Source organism: Apodemus sylvaticus, chromosome 1 (assembly GCF_947179515.1).
Source record: "Apodemus sylvaticus chromosome 1, mApoSyl1.1, whole genome shotgun sequence".
In the NCBI taxonomy this organism is placed as follows: Eukaryota; Metazoa; Chordata; class Mammalia; order Rodentia; family Muridae; genus Apodemus; species Apodemus sylvaticus.
This window is the reverse complement of record NC_067472.1, coordinates 15,975,889-16,002,077: the sequence shown is the minus strand read 5'-3', so window position 1 is coordinate 16,002,077 and position 26,189 is coordinate 15,975,889. Positions and strand designations below refer to the sequence as shown.

Genomic DNA, 26,189 nt, shown 5'->3' with positions numbered 1-26,189 from the left:
GCTATACGTAAATATATGTATACATGTATACATATGCTATACATAAATATGTATAGCATATCACACTCTACATGTTTAAATATGTATAGCATGCTTAGAATGCTATGGAAATAAGAAGATTAAACCAGGAGGAAAAAAGTGAGAGTTCAGATATAAAATGAATATACAAATGTATGTGTGTGTATTTAACATACAGCAATGTAAGCTTTCTAAAACAAAATGGGGAGAAAAGAATTGCTTAGCCAAAGATGTAGCAATAACTGAACAACCATTTAGAGAAAAAGATAAGAGAATTTCACTCCCTGCACCAAAACAAGTGTTACTGATGAAAATGCCATTAAAAAAAAAAGTTGCAAAAAAAAAATTAGTTGGCAATCAAATTTGTCAGGCTTGTGGAAAAATTATAAATTTCTCAGGTTAAGGGGAAGAAGCAGACTCTAATGAAATATAAAAATTCTAATAACAATAAAACTAAGAATTGACCAGAAAAGGTACCTCCATCAAAGATGACAGACGAGAGTCAAACATTTATGACCCAGAAAAATTCCAAATTTATAACAAAAACACCAGGACCCCGGTGACAAGGAGTAAGAAGAAACAATCTCACAGGTGAACAGACACATGGCAAAATATTTATCCTGCCTAGGGAGGTGCGACAGAAAATAACACAGCTTTGGCTACTATCACTCGCCCACGAAAGCAGCAAAGGTTTTGGGTTTAAATCTCACATCAAATTGGCGCACTCATTCTTTGCTGGTATTCTGTGGCTTGGTCCAATACCTTTGTACATCAAAACCTTTGATCCAATAGTGGCTACCTTGAAATTTTTATTCTAAGGAGCTAATTCAAGACAAATTATGTCATGGCGTGTGACATACCCCAATATCCACTATATCATTCATTAAGCACTCATTCTATTAGGATGGGTAAGTGGGGGAGGGGGGCCTTAGGGGTGTGCAACTGAAAAACTTTTAAGATGGAAATGGTTGTGCATTAAATGATTTCTTACGTCTTTTTTAAAACTTTATTATTCTCATATGTTACAACTAAGCCTGAGCAGGGTGCAGTCTTAAAGCGTTTATCCAGTTCTGTGCTTGGCATACGTGGTCTCCCCTTCCTGTTTATCGGCCCAAGTGTTTTAGGAACGTTTTGCATGCACAGGTCTCAGATACTACTAGGTCAAACTGCCTATCTTGGATATAGCCTATCCCAAATCCAAATCATTGCCTCACACAGACATCTTTTGTGGGTCCTAAAGTATGTTGACAATGGGACTAAAAGATTTTTTTAAGGTTCTGAGCCCTTTTCGGTACATTTAACTTGATCTGAGCCCTAAAGCCTAACAGCCTTTGAGGGGGTGGGGCAGGAAGAAAGGCCACAGACACACGATGGAAGACCTCCTAGTGGGCCTGGGTGCTAGAAGCAGCAGCAGGAGTCATCCTTCTGGGCTGACGCACGACAAGGGACCCAGGGAGTCAAACCTTAGGGGCACTGGAGGTTGAGGAGTGTTTTGGGATGGCTAACTGTGAGTAGCCGCCCACGGGGGAGGGCGCTCACTGAGGAATGCTCTCCGGAAGTGTCCTCGGGTAGGGGAATCTTGAAGAGGGGTGACACCAGTATTCCTCGAGGGTGCGGGGGTGGGGGAGGGGGAGGGGACGGTGTGCGGAGGAGGAGGGGAGGAGGGCTGGTGGGGGGGGGGCGAGTCTGGGCTTCGGTATTCCCGGTGCCACATGGCCCCGAGCCGACCAGGCCTCGGCGCCCCGCCCTTTCCCAGGACGCAGGCCGGCCCGGGGCGGGGAGCGGGCGGGCGAGCGGGCGCTTACAGGTCGGTGCCGAGCCGCGTGAAGCCGGTGTTGAGCGAGGCCCGGGCTATCGGGCGCCAGAGCAGGTCGCAGCTGGTGAAGCGCCGCAGCCAGCGGCACACTTGGGCCAGGCGGCCGAGGGCCCGCATGTCGAGGTAGGAGCAGATGAGCAGCAGCAGCTCCTCTGGCAGGCGCCAGAGCGCGGGCCCCGCGGCCGGACGGGTGACCGGCTCCACCGCCGCCGCGTCCTCGGCTGCCGCCGCCGCCATGGCCGTCCGGGTGCCCGGGATGCCGCCGCCGCACGCCTGACACCCCCGCTCCTGTCCTCTCTCCTCCAGGCTGTCGTCCTCCCCCCGCCCGGCCCCGATCCTCCGTTCCTCCGTCCCCCGCTCTGCGCTGCCCTCATCCCGCTTCCCGGAGCTTCTCGGCTCTTCCTCCTCGCCTCCCTCGCCTTCCTGTCCCGGGCCTGCCCCAGCCGCCCGCCCCGCTGTCAGCCTCGCCGGCTGCAGGCCCGGCTTCCCTTCCGCCCCGCTTCCTCTTCCGCCGCACCCGATGCCCGCTCTCCCCTTCCCCTTCCCTTTCCCCTTCCCTTTCCCTTGCTTTCCCCGCGTGACCCTCGCCTCCTGCAGTTTCCTCGCCTCCCCGCCCTCGCCTTCCCTGGGCCCGCGGTTCCCGGGGGGACCCGAGCGGCCCTGGCTGCTCATGAGCGGCCGCGGGGCCGGCTCGACGCGCAGCGGAGCCGAAGACGCCACCGCCTCCTCGAGAGGAGGCGACACCACGTCGGACCCGGTCACATGGGGCGGCGCGGGCCCAGCCGAGACCCGCCCCTCACGCCTGTATTTCGGGGTGCGAACCCCAACCTGGACACTGACATCCTCATCTCCTCGAGCACCAGAAACATCTAGTTGAAGCCTGTGTCTTCAAGACTGTATGGAGGAAGCCAGCTGGATGGTTCACATCTGTGACCCCAGCTTGAGGCTACGGCAGGTGGATGGCCATGAGTTCAAGGCCGACCGGGCAGGCCTACACAAAAAGAGACTGTCCAAATTAAAAAGGCAGAGACAGACAGATTGTTGAAAGGTTCACAGAAAACTCCCACCACGGTCACAAGAGGAGCCTGTGGCTTCAGGAACGGTCAAGGTTGAACCTCTGCCCTCAGGAGGCCTTTTGGTCCCAGGAGGCTTCCTCTTCCCCCAGGTGATCCCTTCTTTCCACAAGCCACATCCCAGATCCTTAAAAAACTGCAAGCCAGAAGTTACAAAGTTCCATTGCCCTGGGTCTCACGAAGGATGTCAGCCCAAGATCCTGTAGGTGTCCCGGTGTGATTAGACAATATTTAGGGACGTAAAAACAACCTTCTAGATCCAATCCATATCCCAAACCAAGTAGCACATGGGCAATCAGGGGTTTTAGTAGTCGTTACATAGGGTAAGCTGATTCTCCAAGATTACTAGGGATCCATTTCCCACCCCACCCACTGGTTCACCTGAGCCAATCTAAGAGCTTTAGAAGTATAGACCTATGCTGTCCCACAGGGTCTGTGGGGGCCATTTTAATTTCATGTGGCGCACGCACGTGTGTGTGTGTGTGTGTGTGTATGTGTGTGTGTGTGTGTGTGTGAAAGGCAGCGTCTCCACATCTGTGTATGCTGTAAGCATACGTGAGATACACAGCTGATTTTGAAAAGCTAGACAGGAAAAAGAATGAGAAATATCATATATCATTCTAACTACATATTAATTATTAGTAGTCTGGGTATACTGCACCGAATTAAGTATATTTAGTATAGTTGTTAGAAAACTTTGTATTTCCTGTTATTTCTCTGTTAGACAGCACTTATGAAATAAGTCTTGGGAGAGCCAAGCGTGGTGGAACATGCTAATAACCCCAGAACGTGGAGCTAGAGGCAGGCAGGTCTCTGTGAGCTCAGGTCAGCCAGGGCTACATATTGAGACCCTGTCTCCAAAAAAGGAGGGGGGATGAGTTTCCTTTTCTTGAATCTATATGAACCTAGGTGTGGTGGCACACACCTGTAATCCCAGCACTTCAGGAATTAGTGAAATCATCACAGTTTTAAAGCCATCCTGGTCTTCAAAGTAAATTCCCCACCATCCAAGGGTCTATCTGGAGTTAGACTGTCTTGAAAACAATCCAAAAAAATCCAAATAAGAATGATTGAAGATTTTTCATTTGTATTTATACTTATTAACATTTTTAAGGATCAGGAATGAATGAGACACTAGTTCTGAAAATCATTTGAAACCTAGCATAGAAGGGTTGCAAACGCATCATTAACAAGGTCAAACTGGAATCTGGAATTGCCCCAGAATTACTTTTTGATCTTAACAAAACAACAGCAAAACACCCCACCTACTTTGGCCCTTTAGTGTCCTGGGTCTGTAGAGGAGATAAAGGCCTGGCTTTACTTTGGAAGGGTAAATGACATGCTCCCTATAAAAGACTTTGAACTCCTCTAAGAGAATTCTCAGTGACAGTTACAGGTCAAATCCTGTTACAAAAACACAAGTGCACACATCCCTTTAAAAAACACAGCAACGGCTTTGTGCAGAAAACAATTTCCAAATTTGAGGCGATGGTTTAGAAGAGTATTTGGGTATATTAATGGTTAGTATGTAAGTGAAATGGTAAACGGCATATATCAATACAACCAAAGAATTTAGCTTGTCACTTTAGAGATGCTTATAATAAATTGGCTTAGCCTCATGTGTGACACTTAGAAGTCTGTTAAGGTAGAGGCGCTGTATACTGAAGTGATGGTATCGTCAGGTCAGCAGGTCTGCATCTTGCTGCACGTGTGTGCTGTGAGCCACTCTGACAAGACGACAGGGTGAACATAATGCCTGGGTTCAGAACCCTACTTAAATTTACATAATTCTAACTTGTTATTCACATACAGAATAGCTCATCCTTGTTGATTGTACCTACTGCTTAGTAAAATTAGCCCAGTAAGGGCTGGAGAGATGGCTCAGTGGTTAAGAGCACCAACTGCTCTTCCAGAGGTCCTGAGTTCAATTCCCAGCAACCACATGGTGGCACACAACCATCTGTAATGGGATCTGATGCCCTCTACTGGTGTGTCTGAAGACAGCTACAGTGTCATACAAATAAATAAATAAACAAACAAACCTTAAAAAAAAAAAAAAGAAGATATAAAAAAAAAATTAGCCCAGTAAAATGGCAGGATTAAAATACACAATTACATGAACACATCTTACCCATTATCCCATATTGCTTTCATTAAGGTACACACTAAACTATCACTTAAAAATAAAAGATTGCAGAGGAGGGGACAGCCCTGTCACTGCAGTGTAGACCTGAGTTGATCCTCACCCCTGTAATCTCGGCACTACAAAGATAAGAGATGAGGATATCTACGGCTTAATGACCAGTCAAGATGGCAAGCTTTAGACTCAGTGAGAGACCCTGACTCAGAAATAGGTAGAGAGCAAACGAGGAAGACATCTGACATTGGCCTCTGGCCTCCGCACTGTGTGCGCACACACACGCACGCACACACACACACGCACGCGCACGCACACACACACACACGAACAGGAACGTGTACACAGACTTAAATCAAGTTGCCAGCCAGGTGTGGTGCTACATACCTCGAATCACAGTTCTCTGGAGGTGGAGGCAAGAGAGTTGGGGAGTTTGAATCCAGCCTGGGTTACCCAGTCAGTAAATAACTGTTTTGTTTTAGCACTGGGGATTGAACCCAGTGTCTCGGAGATAAGCAGGTAGTCTGCTACCGTGCTATTTCCAAAGCCCTTAGTTAACTAATTAACCAAAATACCATATAAAACACAGATGCTTAGGTAGGAATTGGTGCTTTAGGATTGATAAGGTAGGTCAGTGGGTAAAGTGCTTCTCCGCAACTGTCGATCTGAGTTTCCTCCTAAAGACCCACAGATAGAGAACTGACCTCCATAGCTATACAGTTATCCCCTACAATAATAATTACATGTGTGAGCTGGGCGGTGATGGCACACGCCTGTAATCCCAGCACTCTGGGAAGCAGAGGCAGGCGGATTTCTGAGTTCAAGACCAGCCTGGTCTACAGAGTGAGTTCCAGGACAGCCAGGGCTATACAGAGAAACCCTGTCTCGAAAAAACCAAAAATGAAAAATAATAATAATAATAATAATAATTACATGTGTGGAATACTGTCAGCCAGTGAGAACTTTCTATATATTGTCCTGCATATTTTTTTAATTTTTTTTTTTTCAAAGCAGGGCTCTGTGTAGCCCTGGGCTATCCTGGAACTCTCTGTAGACCAGGCTGGCCTTGAACTCAGAGTCCTGCCCGCCTCTGCCTCCCAAGTGCTGGGATTAAGCATTTGTGCCACTATGGCCCAGCCATAGTCCTGTCAGCGACTCCATAAGGAAGACATTGTTGAGTTTTTCCCCAGACGAGAAACCGGAGGGAGCCTTGACTTCGTTGTGTCTACGCATACATAAAGTAGCAAATCCAGTCTGTTCTCAAGGCTTGTGTCCCGGTGAGAACCTTACCCATACACACAACAGAAAGGGGATACGCATTAAATCCAGGGTCCTTCAGATCTCCCTCAATAGTAAAGACAGACAAACATTGTAGTTTACTCTGGCCATGAAGCCGTTCTAGTATTCAAATAAAAGCTGCTTGTAGGCCACAGAAGCTGCCTCTGATCTCCCCTCAGTCAGTTGACAGGGCTGCCTAAGGCAACTCCTGGAGTTGCTTTTTATTTTTCTCCCTCCCTCCTTCCCTCCCTCTTTCCCTCCCTCTCCTTCCTAATGCTTTTCACAATCTTTATGCAGCACTTTAAGGAACCTATAGAAACTAATATGTTCTTGCCAAAGAGCATTTGCCTAAAGCTCTCATGTTTCCGCTTCATTTTCTTCCTGAAACTTAGTAACTGTATGGCTCCATGGATAAAGTTGCCTTCCCCGTGCCTCCACTCCTGACGACCTGAACCCAGAGACCTGCACCGTACAAGGAAGTGATTGACCCCAAAGGTTGTTCTCTGACCTCCACACATAAGCCTTGTCATATGCACCATGAACAGCCCAAATGAACTTAAGACACTAATAAATTTAGTATGCATCACACGAACTATTTATTTATTCATTTAGTGGGAGAGCCTCGAATGGCACCGGACAGTCTTGTAGGCGCCCCTTCGTCCACCATGCTTGGAGGCAGGCACCTTTACCCACTGAGTCATATATGCAAAAGAGGTCCTTGAGAATAATGCTAATTATGGTTATTTTGTGAGCCACCATGTGGTTGCTGGGGATTGAACTCAGGACCTCTGGAAGAGCAGCCAGTGCTCTTAACTGCTGAGCCATCTCTCCAGCCCTAATTATGGTTATTTTAAATTTAGCTTTTAGACTGTTCTATATTACTTGAGGGTTTTTTTCTTTAGTATAAGCATGAATCAACTTTTTAAAAAATCAGTAAATCTTTTAAAGAGAAAAATTAGATCATTGTAAGTCCAAAAACACCTTGTAAAAAGGAGGTCAGAGATCTTACTTGGACTTGTCTGTTGTTTTGGTTAATCTTGTTGTTTTTGTTTTGTCTTGAGACAGGGTCTCACTGTGTAGCTCTTGCTGGCCAGGAACTTGCTATATAGACCTGCTTGCCAGATAGACCTGCTTGCCAGTACCTCAGATTAAAGGCATAGACCACCATAACCAGCCTGCTTACTTGGCTTTTGTGTTAGGGACTTTTGTTTTAGTACTTTTCTTTTTACCCTTCCCCGTGTGTGTGTGTGTGTGTGTGTGTGTGTGTGTTTGGGTGTCTGTGGGTGTATGTGTATTAGTGTTTGTACATGTAATAGTGTATATGTGTGTATTAGTGTTTGTGTGTGTACATGTAGTCATGCGTGTATGTGTGTCTTAGTGTTTGTATGTGTGCATGTAGTCATGTGTGTATGTGTGCACATGTGTGCTCATGTGTGCAGAGGCCAGAGGTAGACAACAGGTATTTTCCCAGTTTCTCTCCATTTCGTTTTTTGAGACAGAGTCCCTCAGTAAACCTGGAGCTCACTAAATTGACAAGATTTGCTGGTGAGTGTACGCTGGGGACCTCCCTGTCTGTGCTCACAGATGCACACCATCCATCACACCTGACCTTCCATGGGTTCTGGGCACTGAACTCAGGTCTTCATGCTAGCACGACGAATATTTTGCCCACAGAGCTATCTCCCAGGCTTTTAGGGTTTTTGTTTGTTGTTCTTGAAACCAGATCTCATTATGTAATCAGACTGACCCCAAACTGGAGGTCCTCCGGCTCAGTCTCCCTGCTCAACTATTGACAGGACTTTTAACTAGTTACCCAAATTTCTTCAGACCTTATTTATCTTTTCTAATTCCAACACCGGGAAGGTGGAGACAGGAGAATTAGAAATTCAAGATCATCCTTAACTATGTGGTCACTTTGTAGCCAGCCTGGGATACATGAGACTCTATCTCAGATAAATAAGTAAATAAATGTATCATGGAAGGACAAAATAAGGAACAAATTTGAATATTAGAAAGAAGAGGGGCTGAGAAGATTGTTCGGTGGTTTTTGTTGCTATGACAGAGGACCCAGGTTCAGTTCCCAGCACCCATGTGGTGGCCTACAGCTGCCTGTGACTCCACTTCCAGGACGACCAACACTGTCCTCCAACCTCCATGGGTGCCAGGCACACATGTGGTACACAAACATTCATGCAGGCAAGATTCTCATACACAGAAAACTTTTAAATAAAAAAAAAAAAGAAGAAGAAGGGGAATGAGAGGCCTTATGGTGAATGTTTTTGTAAACAAGCTTCTCAGAAAGAATATTTAAAACGTGTTTTCAGAAATCATGAGTGGTAGCTTATATTCTGTATTCTCGTTGTTGTATGGATTGACTATCTTTGAGATAGTCAAAGAGAACACTTTTTGTGTGTTGTGGGTTTTATGGGTGATTGTTTGTTTGTTTGTTTGTTTGTTTGTTTTTGAGCATGGTTTCTTTCTATAGCCCTGGTTGTCTTAGAACTTGCTCTGTAGACCAGGCTGGCCTTGAACTCACAGAGATCCCCCTGCCTCTGCCTCCTGAGTGCTGGGATTAAAGGTATGCACTACCACTGCACAGCAAGAAAACATTTTTTATTTCATGTTACTTTATCTAAAAAGGACTGGAAGGGACAATGACAAATACCAGTTACGGCTGTGGAACTGTATCTTGTTCTGTTCGCCGACTTTACACTGTACTGTGTTTTCTAAGTTTTCTGCAGTGACCAGGTGTTACATTGATAGTCACATCTAAAGGTAAAAGACCCAAGAGGTGTTTATACATAAATGTAAAATAATAATTGAATTGAGTTTTGTTTGTGTGCACCACAGACTGAACTTGGGGCTCTGAGCTGCACCCCCAGCCTTCGTTGTAATTTTTAGAAAGTCATTTTACAGCTCTCTCATGCAAAAGAATTCCAACTGATTTTACAGACCTTAGCTCTCTAAGAGATAGAGCACAACTCCTCACTTCCTTCTGGAGATTACAGTGCAGGAAAGGAAGGAGCAGCAGCGCCGCAGAGAAGCCCCACCGTGCTGCCGCCTCAGCCAGGAGATGACATCATGTCAACAGAGACAAGTCAGGTTACCAGTGAGCAACCTTGAGACAAGGAGGGGCACGGCATAGGTCTGTGAAGAGTGACTACCTAAACCTAAGGCCTGGGCTCCATCGCAGCATTGCAGAAAGAAAGGTGCCTCGGTATAAGTAAATATTCTGCCTTGCCTCTGTAGCCCTCCTTTTCAGAATTCACATCCAGTAAGGAAGAAACACCACACAGCTCCCAACTGAGGAACATTCTACAAAATATCTAACCAGTACCCTGCCCCCCACTCTCACCCCCGCCCAGTGTCAAGATTATAAAATATAAGGACAGTCCCACAGACTATCCCAGCCAAGAGGGATCAAAAGAAATGTACTGGGATAAATACAGTAGGACATTCCAGACAAGATTCTGAAAAATAAAGACGTGCTTAAAAACTAAGGAAGTTTGGCCAGCCATCGAGGTGCACACCGATAATCCCAGCTCTCAGGAAGCCGAGGCCAACCATCGAGGTGCACACTGATAATCCCAGCTCTCAGGAAGCCGAGGCCAACCATCAAGGTACACACCTATAATCCCAGCTCTCAGGAAGCCGAGGCCAGAGGATCGAGACTGTAGGTAAACCTCCATTTAAGATGTCTAATCAGCTAGGACTGGGAGTGTAACACAGCGCAAGGAGACTTGTTTTGACATGTATGAGACCCTGGCTTCAGTTGCCAACACTGCTGCGGAAATGAAGGGGAAAACAGCTTTCCCATGGTCTGGATTAACAGTTGAGATTACAAACATTTGTTTTTCCCAAGGACCCGAAAACACCATCCCAAGGCTAGGGACGTGCGTCATCAGTTGATGGACTGCTTGCCTACTGTGCACGAGACCTTGTGCTCCATTCCCCAAGACCATGTAAACCAGGCATCTTGATGTAACAAGCAGCAGCACTGGAAAGAGGGAGGCAGGTGGATCAGGAGTTCGAGGTCATCTTCAGCTCCACAGTGAGGCTGAAGCCACCCCGGACTCGTGAGACCTTGTCTTGAGCGAGAGAGTGAGCGCAAGCACTGGGCAGTGGTGGCACATGCCTGGACTCCCAGCACTTGGGAGGCAGAGTCAGGTGGATCTCTGAGTTGGAAGCCTGTCTGGTGTATAGAGTGAGTTCAGGACGACACAGAGAAACCCTGTCTCCAAAAACAAAAGCAACGAGAACAAGAGCAAGCAGGAAAGGCAGACACTATTTCAAGATACAGTTCTGGCTTTGTTTGTGTTTGCTTTTTTAGCCAAACTTCAGATTTTCTTGCATTTCAGAAAGAATCAACAAAATCAGCAGATTAGTAACAATAAGCGTAAATATGACCTCATGAGCTCTTTCCCAAGAAATAAGAATTGCAGTTCAGGAAGGACGCTCTCTGCAAGCACCTTTAATTCCTCTAGAAGAAAATGCCAAGTTAAATATAAAATTCCTCAGCTGGGCAGAGTGGCTCAGGTCTATTTCCTCAGCAATTGGAAGGCTGAGGCAGGAAGATTGCTGCAGGCTTCAGGCCTGCCTGAGCTACAGTGTGAGGCTCTATCTTGATAAATTAATCAATTTAGGCTTGACAGAGCCGTTGAGAAGCAGAGGTAGATGTATCTCTTGAATAACAGGCCAACTGAGCAGCGATGGCACACGCCTGTAATCCCAGCACTCTGGGAGGAAGAGGCAAGTGGATTTCTGAGTTCAAGGCTAGCCTGGTCTACAGAGTGAGCTCCAGGATATCCAGGGCTATACAGAGAAACCCTGTCTCGAAAAAAACCAAATCCAAAAAACAACAACAACAACAACAACAACAAAGAATAGCAGGCCAGCCTGGTCTCCATATCAGCCAGGGCTACATAGTGAAACCCCCATATTGAAATAAACCAAATAAGTTAAGATCAAATTCTTACTCCTGGTTCTATAGTTATGATTGATACAATTTAATAATGCCTAACTTGAGACATTCATACCCCTGAATGTGCCTTGGGTTGCCTTTATTTATCATCTGTTAGCTTCCCGTTCTTGTTTTAACTGCGGCAATTTTCCCCACAGGCTGTTTTATTTTTATGTCTAGTTGGCAGCCACAGACGCCAGGGTACATATGCAGGGACAGCTTGCGGGAGCCACTTCTCTCCTTCCACCCTGTGAGTTCCAGGAGGAGAACTCGATTCAGCAGTCCTGGCAATAAGAACCTTGGCCCACCGAGACATCTCACCAGCCCCCAGTTTTACTTTATTAAAACACATGTACATGCACTTACATACATGTACACGCACACTAAATAAGGAGCAATTATGGCCTTTGAACCAAAATGTAATGTTATGCTCGTGAGTAACTGTGTAACTGCTTCTAAAATATATTTTCTCTAATGTATGTGCACCTCACCCCTTCCTTACAGCAACTGTTGCAAACACAAATGGATGAGAGAGAAAATGTGGTCTGTGTTTGAACCCAATCACAGAGGGAAAAATATAATCAAGAAGTCCCAGTGCCTGGGTGGTGGTGGCGCACGCCTGTAATCCCAGCACTTGGGGGACAGAGGCAGTCAGATTTCTGAGTTCGAGGCCCCAGCCTGGTCTACAGAGTGAGTTCCAGGACAGTCAGGACTACACTGAGAATCCCTGTCTCGGAGAAAAAAAAAAAAGAGTTAAAGAAGTCCCAGTGCCAGTGACTTGTCCCCAGTGCCAGTGATTGTCCCAGTACCAGTGGACTGTCCCAGTACCAGTGGACTGTCCCAGTATCCACGGATTGTCTAAGTGCCTGTGGACTGTCCCAGTGCCAGTAGATTGTCTCCAGTACCAGTGGACTGTCCCAGTGCCAGTAGATCGTTCCCAATACATTTGGATTCTCCCAGGGCCAGTGGACAATTTCCACTGCTAGTGGGCTGACCTGGCTGGGAGGAGTGTGACTGGGTCACCTTTCCCCCTCAGTCACAGGAGTAGTTTCCAAGCACAGGAAACTTTAGCAAGACCACTGGCTCCTCACACAGGACAAGAGCCACTGACAATCAGCTCTTGCTTCCTGTCACCCTGGCTCTCCTTCCCAGCAAGGACACACTTTCTGCTAGAAATCCTTCCAACTACAGCGAGCCAGGAACATTGAATGTCAAAACCTTCTCCAGCTCTTCACCTGGAGGTAGAAGAGAAATGGCAAGGGTCAGGCCTCAAGCCAGCCTCACTCTTTAAAAACAGTAGAGATCAACTAGGACTTCCAAGTTCCCTGAAAAAAAACCAAAACAAACAAACAAACAAACAAATCCAAATCCAAGCCAGGCGGTGGTGGCACATGCTTTTAATCCCAGCACTTGGGAGGCAGAGGCAGGTGGATTTCTGAGGTTGAGGCCAGCCTGGTCTACAGAGTGAGTTCCAGGACAGCCAGGGCTACACAGAGAAACCCTCTCGGAAAATAAAATAAAATAAAATAATAAAAAATAAAATAAAAAAACCAAACAAACAAATCCAAGTTCCCTGACTTGAGATGTAGTCATAAATGAGGCACATTAAATCAGTTTAATTAGAGATACATCATCATCATCAAAATAATTGTGTAGAGTTGAAAAAGCCAGCCAGACATGGTTGTGCATGCATTCAATTCTAGAACTTGGGAGGCAAAGGAGAACATATCTCTGTGAATTTCAGCCCAGCCAGAGCCACACAGTAAGACCCTCTTTGTGGAAAAAAATGGGGCAGAGGGGGGGGGATAAGAGGATTTCAGCGGTTTTAGAGCTCTTGTTGCTCTTGCAGAGCATCCTGACTGGACACTCAGCATCCACACGATGGCTCCCGGCTGTCCTAACTCCAGAGCACCCATTATCCTGACATTCACCTGCACCAGGCATGGCACGGCATGCACATATACATGTAGACAAAACATACTCATAAAATTAATACTCCCAGCACTCAGGAGGCTGAGTTAGAGGCCCAACCTGGTCTACATAAAGAGTTGCACACACACACACACACACACACCAAAGTTAATGGTCAATCTTTTTCTTTTTCTTTTTTCCTTTTTTTCTTTTCCTGAGACAGGGTTTCTCTGTGTAACCCTGGCTGTCCTGGAACTCAGAAATCTACCTGCCTCTGCCTCCCAAGTGCTGGGCTTAAAGGCGTGCACCACTACTGCCAGGCTGGTGGCAACTCTTAAGAGAAGCCTTTCAATTCAATATCCTGTCAGATCTTATAAGAAATCAGTGAACAATGGAATTTTATATATCTAATTATCATGACAATCTAGGCAAGACCCATGAGATAAAAGTATCTTGGCATCATACACTTCTTAATACTGATGTGTGTGTGTGTGTGTGTATGTGTGTGTGTGTGTGTGTATGTATACATGCTTATACCGGGTCATGTATGTACAAGCTGGAGCACAGCTTGCGTAACTCAGATCTCTCCTTTCACTCTGTAGGTCCTAGGGATCGAACTCAGGAAGTCAGGTTTGGTGGCAAACACCTTAGCTCAAAGAGCTGTCTCATGTAGGCACACATGTTCTGTAAGCTACTTTTAGTAAGGGTTCAGCCTCTCCTCTAGCCCGCCACCCAGCAGAGGCAATGGAAGAGAAGTTATTAGGAATGGGGGAAGTGGACCTGTTCAGCAATAGTTCTTTGGGGGTGAGCTTGATCTTCTTTAGCAGCAATTCAGTCATCAAACATGACTCAGCAGCTGCAGACCAGTCCTCTAGGCAGGCCGACACCAAGCAACTGTAGTTCAGTCCTGAAGAAACCACCAGGCTGGACAACTGGCCTAAGGCGAGGCCGCGGAAGCAGCAAGGTGCCGCGGGAACCTCACAGGCAGTTCTTGAACGAGTTTCTCTCAGTGGCAGCATTACCACAAGTTGAGCTCAACAACGCTATGTAAAACAAACCAATAAACACACATCTTTAGCAAAGACTGGCTGGCGGGATGGGCTAGCGGGGTGGGGCTAGCAGGGTGGGGAGGCCACTGCTCAGTGCTCGGCTCCCTCTTGTCTGTGAGGTCATAGTTATACTCCTTCATCACAGGTCCTTCCACATGTTTGCTGTATCTAAACATCCTTTCCCCTGTGTCTGCCTCAGGAAGGCTTTCACGTGTTTGCTTTAGCTAGACATCCTTTCACCTGTGTGCCTGCCCCAGAGAAATAACATTTGACATAACTTTCCAAAGAAACTAGAAGTTTCCACTTAAATCTCATTTGTCCCATTTGATATCGTTTTAACTTTTACATATTAACTATATTTAGTATTCACAACAATAAGTTTTAGCACCACATATCATGGTTCAAGCCTTTACTCTCAGCACTCAGAAAGCAGAGTCAGGCAGATTTCTGTGAGTTAGAGGCCATGGTCTACAGTGAGTTGAGTCTATCGAGAGCCACATTGTGAGAACTTTCAAAACAAAATGAAACAAAAACCCACAAGAAAAATCAGTTTCACCTCTAAGGGAGAATTCTAAGGGGCGAAAAGACATTTTTAGCATATTTGAGTAAATGGAAGGGGCTATATGAGGGAGGTAGAGGGAGGGGTTACTTTACAATGGAAAGTACCAATAGGAAAGAGGGTTTGCAGGGTATTAACCATCTGAAGGTAGACTGAGATTAATAGACTGTAAGGATACTATAACTATAGCTAGAAGGGGAAAGAACAGAATCTGTTCCACTGGGTTTAAAACAAGCAATAGCACATGAAAAACAGCTAAGCTAAGGGAGATTATTGACCTCAACTAAAAGTTATCAAGAGAGAATCGTTTGTGGAGCAAGGCTTCAGGATGCTGTGGCATCACACTGAAGCATCAACACGTGTTCAAATAAAATGCATCACACAGAAATCAACTTCAATCCCTTAAAAGTGTTGGTACGTACACCGCTGCCACCACCTTCCTAACACAGATGCACACATCCCATTGGAAGCCTAGGAGGCCCTCTGGGTAGTTCTCTAAATTTACCTCCTCACATCAGGGCAATGCCAGCCGAGCTCCTTTTTCTTCTTTAGCTTTCTTTCCAACCAAAGCTTTTGTACATTTCTGGAATTTAGACCACCTCCGTTATTGCCGCTTCTCTGATACAGCAAAGCTTTGAGGGATTAAGGAGGGGGTTGTTTTGGTTTTTTGTAGTGCACTTAGATCAAGAGTTATCTGAGTTGAGAAGAATATCCTGTTTGAGTTGGGGATGAGGAATCTTTTATTTTTTTATTTTTATTTTTTTCTTGCGTTGTTTTGAGCAATAATCTTCAGCAAGTGATTTTTTTTTTTTTAAAGAAGCCCCAAACACAGCACAAAACGTTTCAAGTGATTTTAACTCCTGAATGACATTGGGCTACCTGAGTCTCTTCTCTTTGGCAGAAAGGATTAGAAACCTCCACAGAACTCGCTCTCTATTAAAGTGGAGTGCTGTGCATTCATTGGCAAGAGGTGAATTGTTTTCAGATTACATGCGAAAGAGTGTGTGTGTGTGTGTTTCTTTCCCACATCAAAGACTTGGATAGAGGCAGTTCTGAGTATTGCCAGGGATGCAAGAATTGGTGCTAAAGTGATTAGCAAAATTGCTTTTCTGCAAAAGAAGCACAAAACATTACCTAGGGATTAGAGGAGGGGAGGGCAAGATTAAAGGTGATGTTGAATTTTGGGTAGAATATCTTATCCATCTTTTTCAAATCATGCTTCAAGGATTCTGTGGCCCCTCCCTGAGGAGGCCTGAACAAATCAAAGACCTGCTTTCGCAGGTTTTGTGCACAGGAACACTGACAAAGCAACATTAAAACTGTTGTAAGCAACATTCACCCAATGACCTACATACTCACCTTTCCCTTCGATACATTCTGACAGTATTTGATTCTGCACTGTCAAAGGCTCCTCCATGCAAAGTGTTTTTCATTTGTTTCCTTTGCTTTGCAAGTCTTCACAGTGGGTTTGAATGGCGTGATATTTTATAGATTCCAGGGTTGTTGTGTCTCAGTAAACCTTGGTTCAGTGTGCCCAGCATCCTTTGTTAAATATAAATATAACTCGTACAGACAAAATCTTCATCTAGACTAAATGTTTTTTGTTTGTTTTGGTTGGTTTTTCCAGACTGGGGGTCTCTGTGTAGCCCTGACAATTCTAGAACTTGCTCTGTAAACCAAAGTGGCCCAGCATCTGCCTGCCTCTGCTTCCAGGGTGCTGGGGTTAAGGGTGTGTTCTGTCACATACGGCTAAGCAAATATTTTTTAAAGCCATGGAAAGATGAGGACACAGCACAGTTGTAGACTGTTTGCTTGTAAAGTACAAGGCCTCAGGTTCAATGCCCACGCATCGAAACCAACCAACATAGAAGGCAACAACTAATCTTATTGGTTTTTGATTGATTCTTGGTTTAGGATATTATTTTAACAGTTATCTCTGTAATGCCCCATGTCACCCCCTGTCGCCCTGGGTGTTCTGTAGTCTTCATGAAACCCCGTATCTTTATGAGAACCTTACTCCTTTCAAGCTATTCCTAAACCAGACAGGCAGAAACATGCAGATATACAAAAAACTATCCGGGGAATAAACTTCTTTTTCCTCTTTTCAAACACCGTTCTAAAAAGGGAAATAATATATCTCTATAGATAGGTGTCAAAATCGTAATGCTGAGTAAAATAAACAATATATATTGGGAGCAGAGTGTCATTTATGAGTTGTCACAAAGCCACCATAGTTCTTTAAGGATCGAAATGTAAACGAAGAACAGAAATAGGGCTATATGCTCGTCAGAGTCATGGTGGAGTCTGGTCCTGGGAAAGGGGCGTGATCCTCCTGGGTAGTGATGAAAGGGACTTTTAGTCCCATCTCTAAGACTTCTTTTCTTTTAAGGAGGGTGGAGCCATTTAGCTAAGATGGTTCACTTAAGTCAGAGATAGAGGACATGAAGTGTCATTGAAATTCTTGTCTAAAATACAGACAGAGGTTTGAGAGCTCATCTTTGTTCTCCTAAATTGTCCTTTAGTCTTCTTTCCCTTAGCTAGTAGACTTTTTCCCCCTCAGACTGTAGCCTGTCTCATTTTCTTTCAACATCAGGAAAAGCTGTTTCAAATTCACTAAATATTTCAGAATAGTTGTTACCTCCTGTTTCTTTCCCCCACAGTAAACTTTTTTCTCCCAAGTTCTTGGACTGTTGAGGTGGAACTTGATCTCTGTGTGTATTAGATAAAAACAAAAACAAAAACCAAAAAAACAAAACCCAGCCACATCGCTAGTCTTGTGCAGAGCCGGCGGACGAACAGATAAATACATAAACAGGCAAGCAAGTGCCCTAGGCTCGGGCTGGCGCTGGCCAGGGCGAGCAACAAGCAGCAGTTTTATGGGGGGGGGGGGGGTTCTTTTTTTCATTCCGCAGACGTCGTTTCTGAAGGGTTTGCCTATTTGACTTCGCCGCTTTGAGGAACTTGTCGAGAACAATCATTTTCGATCTGTCTTTCCCTCGGGGTCCCGTAAGGTCACTGGACATAAGATAGCTGTGAAATTTGACATTGTTCCCATTTAAATGCTTTCCCCAGCAAGTGCAAGAGTGCGGCCGCCCGCTCGGGTGTGGGGCTCGCGGCCGGGTGCTCTGAGCTTCGCCGGCCCTCCAGGCTTCAAAGCCTGCCATCCTTGATCTCCCCAAAGAATGTTTTTGAATTCTACGTCCATCTAGTGGTTGCCGGCAAAGATCTACTTGGCTTTTTCTTTCTTCCTTTTCTTTCACACTTGAGCAGTGAGATTCTGTTTGTGATGGGGGTTTTGCCCCCCTCGGTCTTTAATTCGTTCACAGGTGGTTTCAAAGTGTCACTGCCTTCTATAAACAAGCAGGAATTCGCGGGCTGCCATGGGCCCAGGCGCCCCTCTCCTCCCCGCGCCCTCCTGCTCTCACTTTGAAAATAGACTGTTTTGTGGACAGTAAAGTACAGTTCCTTTTCAGAGATGAGATTAGAGGCTTGAGGGGAGTCTGGAGAGAGGGGGGGTTGTTTTTTCTTTTTTCTTCTGCTTTTTGCTTTTCTTTTTCTCACCGGAGAGCCTTTGTGTTCTGAGTCGTTTTTAGCCAAGCGCAAGAACTTTACTTATTTTACACTCAGTTGCGCCTTTAGTTAAAGATGACGCGGCACCGAGCACAAGGTGCTGGGAATTTGCTGATGCCCTCCCCTCACACACACACACCCCTGATTCTCTGGCATCCTAAACTCGTGGGTAAAAAGATCAGGTGGTGACAGGAGCTAACAGCAGCCACGGGTCCAAAGGGTTAAGTTCTGTAAGTCTAGGGAAGGATGAAGGACTTGGATGCCTTAGGTCTGTCCCTCTTACCGTGCTCCCCTTTCAGTGAGTCCCCAAACGTCTCCCCAGGTTCCGCATCCTGTCCATGAGGTTTTAGAGGGAACACCCTACAGCAGCAGTTGAGCAGGCCATAGATACATGTTCCGAATTCTGTGAGGAAAGAAAAACCCAAAAATAGTGTGTGGAGCCTCTCGCTGCAGCAGTAACTCTGAGACAGTGTGTGTGTCCTGGGCCATCTTGGGCTCGAGGAATACAGACAGGCACGTCTGCCACTATTCTAACTCAGTTTTAAAACGAATCCTTTCAATAGTTAAAAATACTTTCCCATGGGGGCTGGAGAGATGGCTCAGCGGTTAAGAGCACTGACTACCCTTCCGAAGGTCCTGAGTCCAAATCCCAGCAACCACATGGTGGCTCACAACCATCCGTAATGAGATCTCATGCCCTCTTCTGGAGTGTCTGAAGACAGCTACAGTGTACTTACATATAATAAATAATAATAAATAAATCTTAAAAAAAAATACTTTCCCTCCTAGACCAGAAAAGAAAGCTCAGCGGTTAAAAACACTCACTACCACTTACTACCCATGCAGAGGACTAGAGTTAAAATCCCAGGCCCCACCCACCACCCCAGGCCCCACCCACCACCCCAGGCCCCACCCACCACCCCAGGCCCCACCCACCACAGCCCACTCACCACCCCAGCCTCCCTCACACCCATGTGGGGCTGCTCACAACCCACCTGTAAGTCTAGCCGCATGCCTTTGGATTCCTCAGGCACCCGTATTCACAAGAATATGACACGCATATACAAATTTTAATTTTTTAAAATAAAAATGAGCAAAATCCAAAACGTTATATATATTTTTAATGGATTTATTTATTTATTGTTGTTACATGCATTGGTCTTTCACCTGCATATATGTCTCTGTGATGGTGTCAGATCCCTGGAACAGGAGTTACAGAGTTGTGAGGTGCTATGTGGGTGCTGGGAATTGAACTCTGGTCCTCTGGAAGATCAGCTAGTACTTTTAACCACTGAGCAATCTCTCCAGCCCCCTATATTACATTATTATATATAACATCTTATATATGTATATGTATATACATATACATATACATATACATTACACACACACACTTTCTCTGGGTTGGGATGTAGCTCAGTGGTAAAATGTATAAATATCGATATTGAGGCCCTGAATTCAATCTCAAGCACATTTCTCTTTATGAATATTAATGGGCTTTATCAAAATTAGTGTAAAAATACAAATCATAGGTGTAAATGTGGCAATGTGCCATTACCTATGAAGTCAAAAACTTCATACAGTTATCAGCGGGGATTTGGCAAATGGTAAGGTATGTGTCTGTGGAATATGTAATGATTTCAAAGAAGGCAATAATAAAAACAGGACATAAGAACAGGGGAACAATGACAAGGAAAAGTTTAAGAAATAATGTTGAGCCAAACAGGAAGTTGAAAAAAAAACTAACACAAAGAATGTTCTGTATAAGATGATCTTGGCTGGGGATAAAGTCTTTAGTAACATAGTCAGGCCTTATGCTCAACAGTCAGTGCCAAATAAGTGCTATTTAATTTTAATAGTTTTATATAAATGTATAATGCACAGGGGGACAAATGGGATTAAGGGAGAACATGTATGGACTTTCATTTTATCTATAAAATTTTACAAGGAAATACACATCAGAGTCTCATGCTATATCCATTGGACCAGCCAGGCTGTCTGAAAAACCATATCATATAACTGAAAACGCCAGATCATTTAGGGTCAGGGTTTCTTTAAATGGACTCGAACTTTAAATCCTGACCGAGCTGCTGAGGTTCTGGGACCACAGGCATGGGCTACCACACCTGGATACTAATAACAACTCTTCCATGATGTTTTTAAAAACCAAAGAGACGGGCTAAGGGTGTGACTCAGGTGACAGAATGCTTGCTTAGCACGCTTGAAATCCCAGGTTCAATCCCCAGCAGTACATAAGGCTGGGCCTGACAGTCCGTGCCTGTGATTCCAACACTGAGGAGGCAGAAGCAGGGGATCAGACATTCTAAGTCCTCCCTTGCTGCATAAAGAGTTCAAGGCCAGCCTGAGCTGCATGAGACCCTGTCCTAAATAAACAAAGAATTGCACCTGTAATCCAGAACCCAGGAAACCGAAAGAGTTAGTGGGCCAGTCTGGGCTACAGAAAGTCTGTCTCAAAAACAAACACATAAGACAACTTAAAAGAAATAAAAATCACCATGGTCTTTGTATCAGTTAGAGTTCTCTAGAGGAACTGAGCTGATAGACTAAATCTATACGTAAGTATAAAGGGGAGTTATTAGAATGGATTACAAGCTAGTCCAACAATGACTGTCTACCAATGGAAGGTCCAAAAATCTAGTAGTTGTTCAGTCCTGAAGGCTGGATGTCTCAGATGGTCTTCGGTATATTCTGGAATCCTGAAGAAGTAGGTGTAGGCTTAGATTTTTCAAAACCTACTTTAATAAGGGTTCTCAAATATTTTCACTCCTCTTCTAGCCCACTGTACAAAGGTAGGGGAGAAAAGATGGGTAATGGGACAATGGGGATGCAGACCTGTTTAGAAGTTCTTTGGGGCAATTCCAATCTTTGTTGTCAGGATACCATCAGTCCAGTTCAAAAGTGCCACCAAACACAAATCAGCATCGTAGCACGATCCAGCAGAAACAGCCAGGCCTCCAGCGAATAGGCACAAGTCAGCAGGAGCACCCAGAACCAGCGGGAATGCCAGGGGAAGTTCTCTGCCACGCCTCTCTCAGCGAAGTGAAAATCAGAAAAGACACAGGACCGACGAAGCTGTTGCACAGCTAGCTCCACAGGGTGCCATCGCTGCTGTCTTATATGCTCTCCAAACATCACGTGTCTGCTTCAGCAAAACATCACAGGAGTCTGCATCACAAGACACAACCAGAAATGTCCACGTCAGGTAGGCTCTAATGCCAGTGGAGAAGTGGACATACTAGAAGAGCAAAAGCTTCCTTCTTCTGTGTCCTTTAGACAGGCTGCCCCCAGAAGGTGTGGCCTCATAAAATCTGGATTAATGGTAGGTCTTCCTATTTCAAATTATTTAATTAATAAAAATCCCTCACAAGTATACCCCACTGCTTGGGTTTTAGTTAATTACAGATGTAATCACCTTGACAACTAAAAATAGCCACCACAGGCTTCAGTAGTCTTTTGTATATTAGCTTCTATGTATTCTTTTTCGTTGACAAGTAGAACTGTTATATGTTTATGATGTACACTATAGTGACGTGTGTGTGTGTGTGTGTGTGTGTGTGTGCTGCAAGCTATTTAACATATGCACCACTCTGTATTCTTTTTTGTGGTGAAAGTGTTGGGAATTTACTCTCTTGGCAATCTTAGAATATATAGTAATAGTCCTCACCATGGCTTTATTCCATCTGACTGTAATTTTATGTCATTTCACCAGCAGTGCCCCAGTGTCCCCGTTATAGTCACCATTTCACTATTTACTTTTTGAATTCTCCCCTTTGAGATTTCACACGTGTAAGTGAGACTTTCCCCCCTGGCTTATCTTTAGTAATAAAGTGTCTCCCAGGTACATATACATCACAGACTATGGGATTTCCACTTTTTTCCTTTCGTGGCTGACTAGTGTTTCATCTGGCCGTCCTCTGATGGACTCGCAGGCTGACTCCACATCTGGGTTACTGTGAATAAGTGCTGCACTGACTGTGGGGGGCAGATATCTCCTAAACAGACTGCTTTTCTTATCTTTTGGATATATGCCCAGTAGTTGGCTTTCTAGATCAGATGGTGGTTCTATTTTTGTTTTTTGCAAGTTTACACTCCTTCCGAAGGTGTTGAAGGGTTCCCTTACCCAAACCTTATCCTTGTCTTTTTGATAATGACCATCCTGATAGGTGTGAGCTGGTGTTCACTGTGGTTACTGTGCCTTTCTCTGCTCCTTGGTATCTTGTTCTCCTGCTGGCTGATTTGAGAACTGTGTATTCTGCTCCTTCTGCTGCTTTTTAATCAGGGTTATTTGTCTCCCCACGGTTGAGAAACTTGAGTTCCTGACATATTTTGGAGATTAGCCCCTTGTCAGATGTATGGTTTTCAAATATTTTCTCCCCACTCCTAGGCTGCCTGCCCCACCTCCTCTCTGCTGATAGTTTCTTCTGCTGTGCAAAGCGTTTTACTTTTTTGGTTTGTTTAGGTTTGGGTTTGGCTTTGTTTATTACCAAGCATTTTTAAAGTTTTGCATTAGCATATATTAATGATACATAATGATGGATTTTCTGATATTTTCAGACATGTAGATAATGCATTTTGAGCATATTCACCGTTACCCTCCTTTCTCCCTCCCAGTCCACTGACCCCTTTCTTCTTCTCAGATAGTTTCCCTTCTATTTTACGTCATGTGTGTGTGAATGTGTGTGTGTCTGTGTGTGTGAGAGGGCGTGTATGTGTGTGTGGGAATGTGTATGTGTGTAAATATGTGTATGTGAGTGTGTGTGAATGTATGTGAATGTATGAGTGTGAATGTGTGTGTGAATGTGTATGTGTATAAATATGTGTATGTGAGTATGTGTGAATGTATGTGAATATGTATATGTGTGACTGTGTGTGAATATTTGTGGGATTGTAAGTATGTGTGTATCGTATGTGAATGTGTATATACATGTATGTGAATGTATTTACACACGTATGTGAGTGTGAATGTGTGTGTAAATTCATATGTGAATGTACTGTGTGTATATGTATGTGTATGTGTGAATGTGCATGTGTATGACAGAATGAATTTAATTACGGTATGTAACAGGAACATGGTAAGGGATTATTTACAGGGTCATGGGCCACTCACCAGCTGTACACCACTGAAGAGACTGTCTTTCCCATGTTTATGTTTGTTCTTAAGATGTGGTATCTCATAGCCCAGGTTAGCCTCAAACTCTCTGTGTAGTTGACAATGACCTTAAGGTGTTCCTCTGGCCTCCACCTCCAAATTCCGGGATTTTAGATGTTCACCACCACGGTTTTTAAGGTTTTAACTTTGTTTCCAGGGGTTTTACCGAGACGTTTTCACGCTCGTATACTGTTCTGCTTCCCTGTTGCCCCCCCTTCTCCCCACCTCCTGCCATCCTTTCCTCCCTGGAAAACCCTGCTCGCATGCTGTGTCTTCCGTATCCCAAAACTCTTCATTCGGATGTGAGCCTTTTGTCTATCTCACTGTTGGACCTATGCTTTTTAGTGATGTCAAAGTCACCGTTGTCCAGGAGGGTGTCCCAGAGTCTCTGCCCTGTCATCTCAGGTCTTAAGTCTTTATGAGTTTTGACTTGATTTTTGAGTGTGGCACGAGATGAGACACGACCTCATCGCTCTGCGTGTCCATCCAGCCTCTTCAGCATCATTTGCTAGGAAGACGGTCTTTCTCCCACTGTGAGTCTTCCACATCTTTGACAAGTTACCTCAAATGTGTGGATTTCTTTCTGGGCTCCTATCCTGGGTTCCACTGGTCTGTTTTGTATGCGGTGAGATGCTGATTACTATAGCTCTGTGACAGATTTGTAGAATAAGGATTCCAGCCTTGTTCTTTTTATCCAAGAGCTGGCCTTGCATACATATACAAAGTCTATGGTTTACCCCTCCCCACACCCCAGCACCAGAAAGAAAGAAAGAAAGAAAGAAAGAAAGAAAGAAAAGAAAGAAAGAAAGAAAGAAAGAAAGAAAGAAAGAAAGAAGGGAGGGAGGGAGGGAGGGAGGGAGGGAGGGAGGGAGGGAGGGAGGGAGGGAAGGAAGGAAGGAAGGAAGGAAGGAAGGAAGGAAGGAAGGAAGGGGAAACCCTTGTTCTCTCTTCATGATCGTGGTAGTCTTCATGATTTCCTGGAACATTTAGGACATTTCTGTTTCTATGACGTCTCCCAGGACTACGACTAGTGCTTTGTATAGACAACTTAGCAGTACAAAGTCTTCTAAACCAGGGCCAGAATCTCTTCATACATTATGTCTTCCTCCTCCCTGTTTTGTCTTTTTGCATGTGATGGTGAGCCAGGGGACCATTCCCCAGCCCAGGCAGACTTACAGCTCACTCTGCAGCTCTGGCTGGCCTCAGGCTCGTGGTAATCCTTCTGCCTTAGGATTAAAGGTAGGAGCCGCCACACCCAACACACTGTGTCTTCCTCAGTTTCTCTCGTCAATATTCTATCTATGCCTCGATTATGTTTATTATGATAAAGTATTTATTATATAAAATGTATCATTCTAGCCGCTTTAAGCTCAGTTCAGTAGAATTAAGTACACACTTCTGGACAGCTGTGATCACTAGCCCTCTCCAGGCCTTTTCGGTCCTTACATACTCCCTTCTGCTCCTGACTTCCCGGGCCCTGTGACCGCTGCACTCCTCTCTGTATTTGTGTCGATGATCAGGTACAGATTTGAAGGGAAGCACCTAATACTTGTGTCATCTCCTGTTTGTTTCCTGCAGGTTCCTCCACGATGCAGCTAGGTCTAAACTTTACCCTTTAAAGTATGACTCATACCCCACTGTGCACATATAGAGGACATGTGGGTAGCTTCTCCCACAGGAAGGATGCCGTTATGGAGATGGTGTTCTCACAGCGATACAAACATGCATTCTGTTCTGTGTGTGTGCAGAAAGGCAGTGCTGGGTCACGTGTGACAGTGCTGGGTCACCTGTGACATTTAACGTTCTGAGAAATGGCTTTGATAGCTCCGCTGCAGGTGCACCATTTCATGTCTCACCACTGTGTACAAGAGTTCCAGACTTGTGTGGAGGGTGCACCTGTGAGTCCAAAACTCCTGAGGCGAAGGCAGGCAGACCAAGGGTTCAAGGTCATCCTCAGCTATGTAACGTTTGGGAGAAGCCTGGGTTACTTGAGACTCTGTTTCAAAAAGAAGAAGAAGAAAAAGACAGGATTTATAATTTCTCTATACCCAAGCCAATATTTGTTTTCTGGAAATATATACATTCATATGCACACATATATGTGTAGATAGATAAAATAACTGTCCTAATGGATGTGAAATGATTAGTTTGTTTTATTACAGTGCCAGGAATCTACCACTAAGATAAATCTACGTTCTATATCTATATTTAACCAACCTAATTACATAGTTTGTTGTTGTTGTTGTTTTTAAGATTTATTTGTTTGTTTGTTTGTTTGTTTACTTATTTATTTATTTTGGTTTTTTTCGAGACAGGGTTTCTCTGTATAGCCCTGGCTGCCCTGGAACTCACTCTGTAGACCAGGCTGGCCTCGAACTCAGAAATCCGCCTGCCTCTGCCTCCCAGAGTGCTGGGATTACAGGCGTGTGCCACCACCGCCCGGCAAGATTTATTTATATGTAAGTTTTTTTAAAAGATTTATTTATTATATGTAAGTACACTAAAGCCGTCTTCAGACACCCCAGAAAAGGGCATCTCATTACAGATGGTTGTGAGCCACCATGTGGTTGCTGGGATTTGAACTCAGGACCTTTAGAAGAGCAGTCGGTGCTCTTAACCACTGAACCATCTCTCCAGCCCATTACTTA

The 26,189-nt window shown here is 44.8% G+C and overlaps 1 protein-coding gene across 2 annotated transcripts in view; it reads right to left on the bottom strand.

Annotated features, from left to right (window-relative positions):
- The window catches only part of Fbxw4 (F-box and WD repeat domain containing 4), an 86,683-nt gene extending 84,108 nt beyond the window's left edge, over nt 1-2,575 (bottom strand). Inside the window, exon 1 of one of the 2 annotated variants that reach the window (XM_052184817.1) lies at nt 1,824-2,575. In XM_052184817.1, coding sequence (XP_052040777.1) covers nt 1,824-2,506 — 683 coding nt within the window. In that variant the 5' untranslated portion in view covers nt 2,507-2,575. The remainder of the gene's footprint in view (nt 1-1,823) is intronic. The other variant, XM_052184811.1, reaches the window with a different exon arrangement.
- Between the last annotated feature and the right edge of the window lie 23,614 nt (nt 2,576-26,189).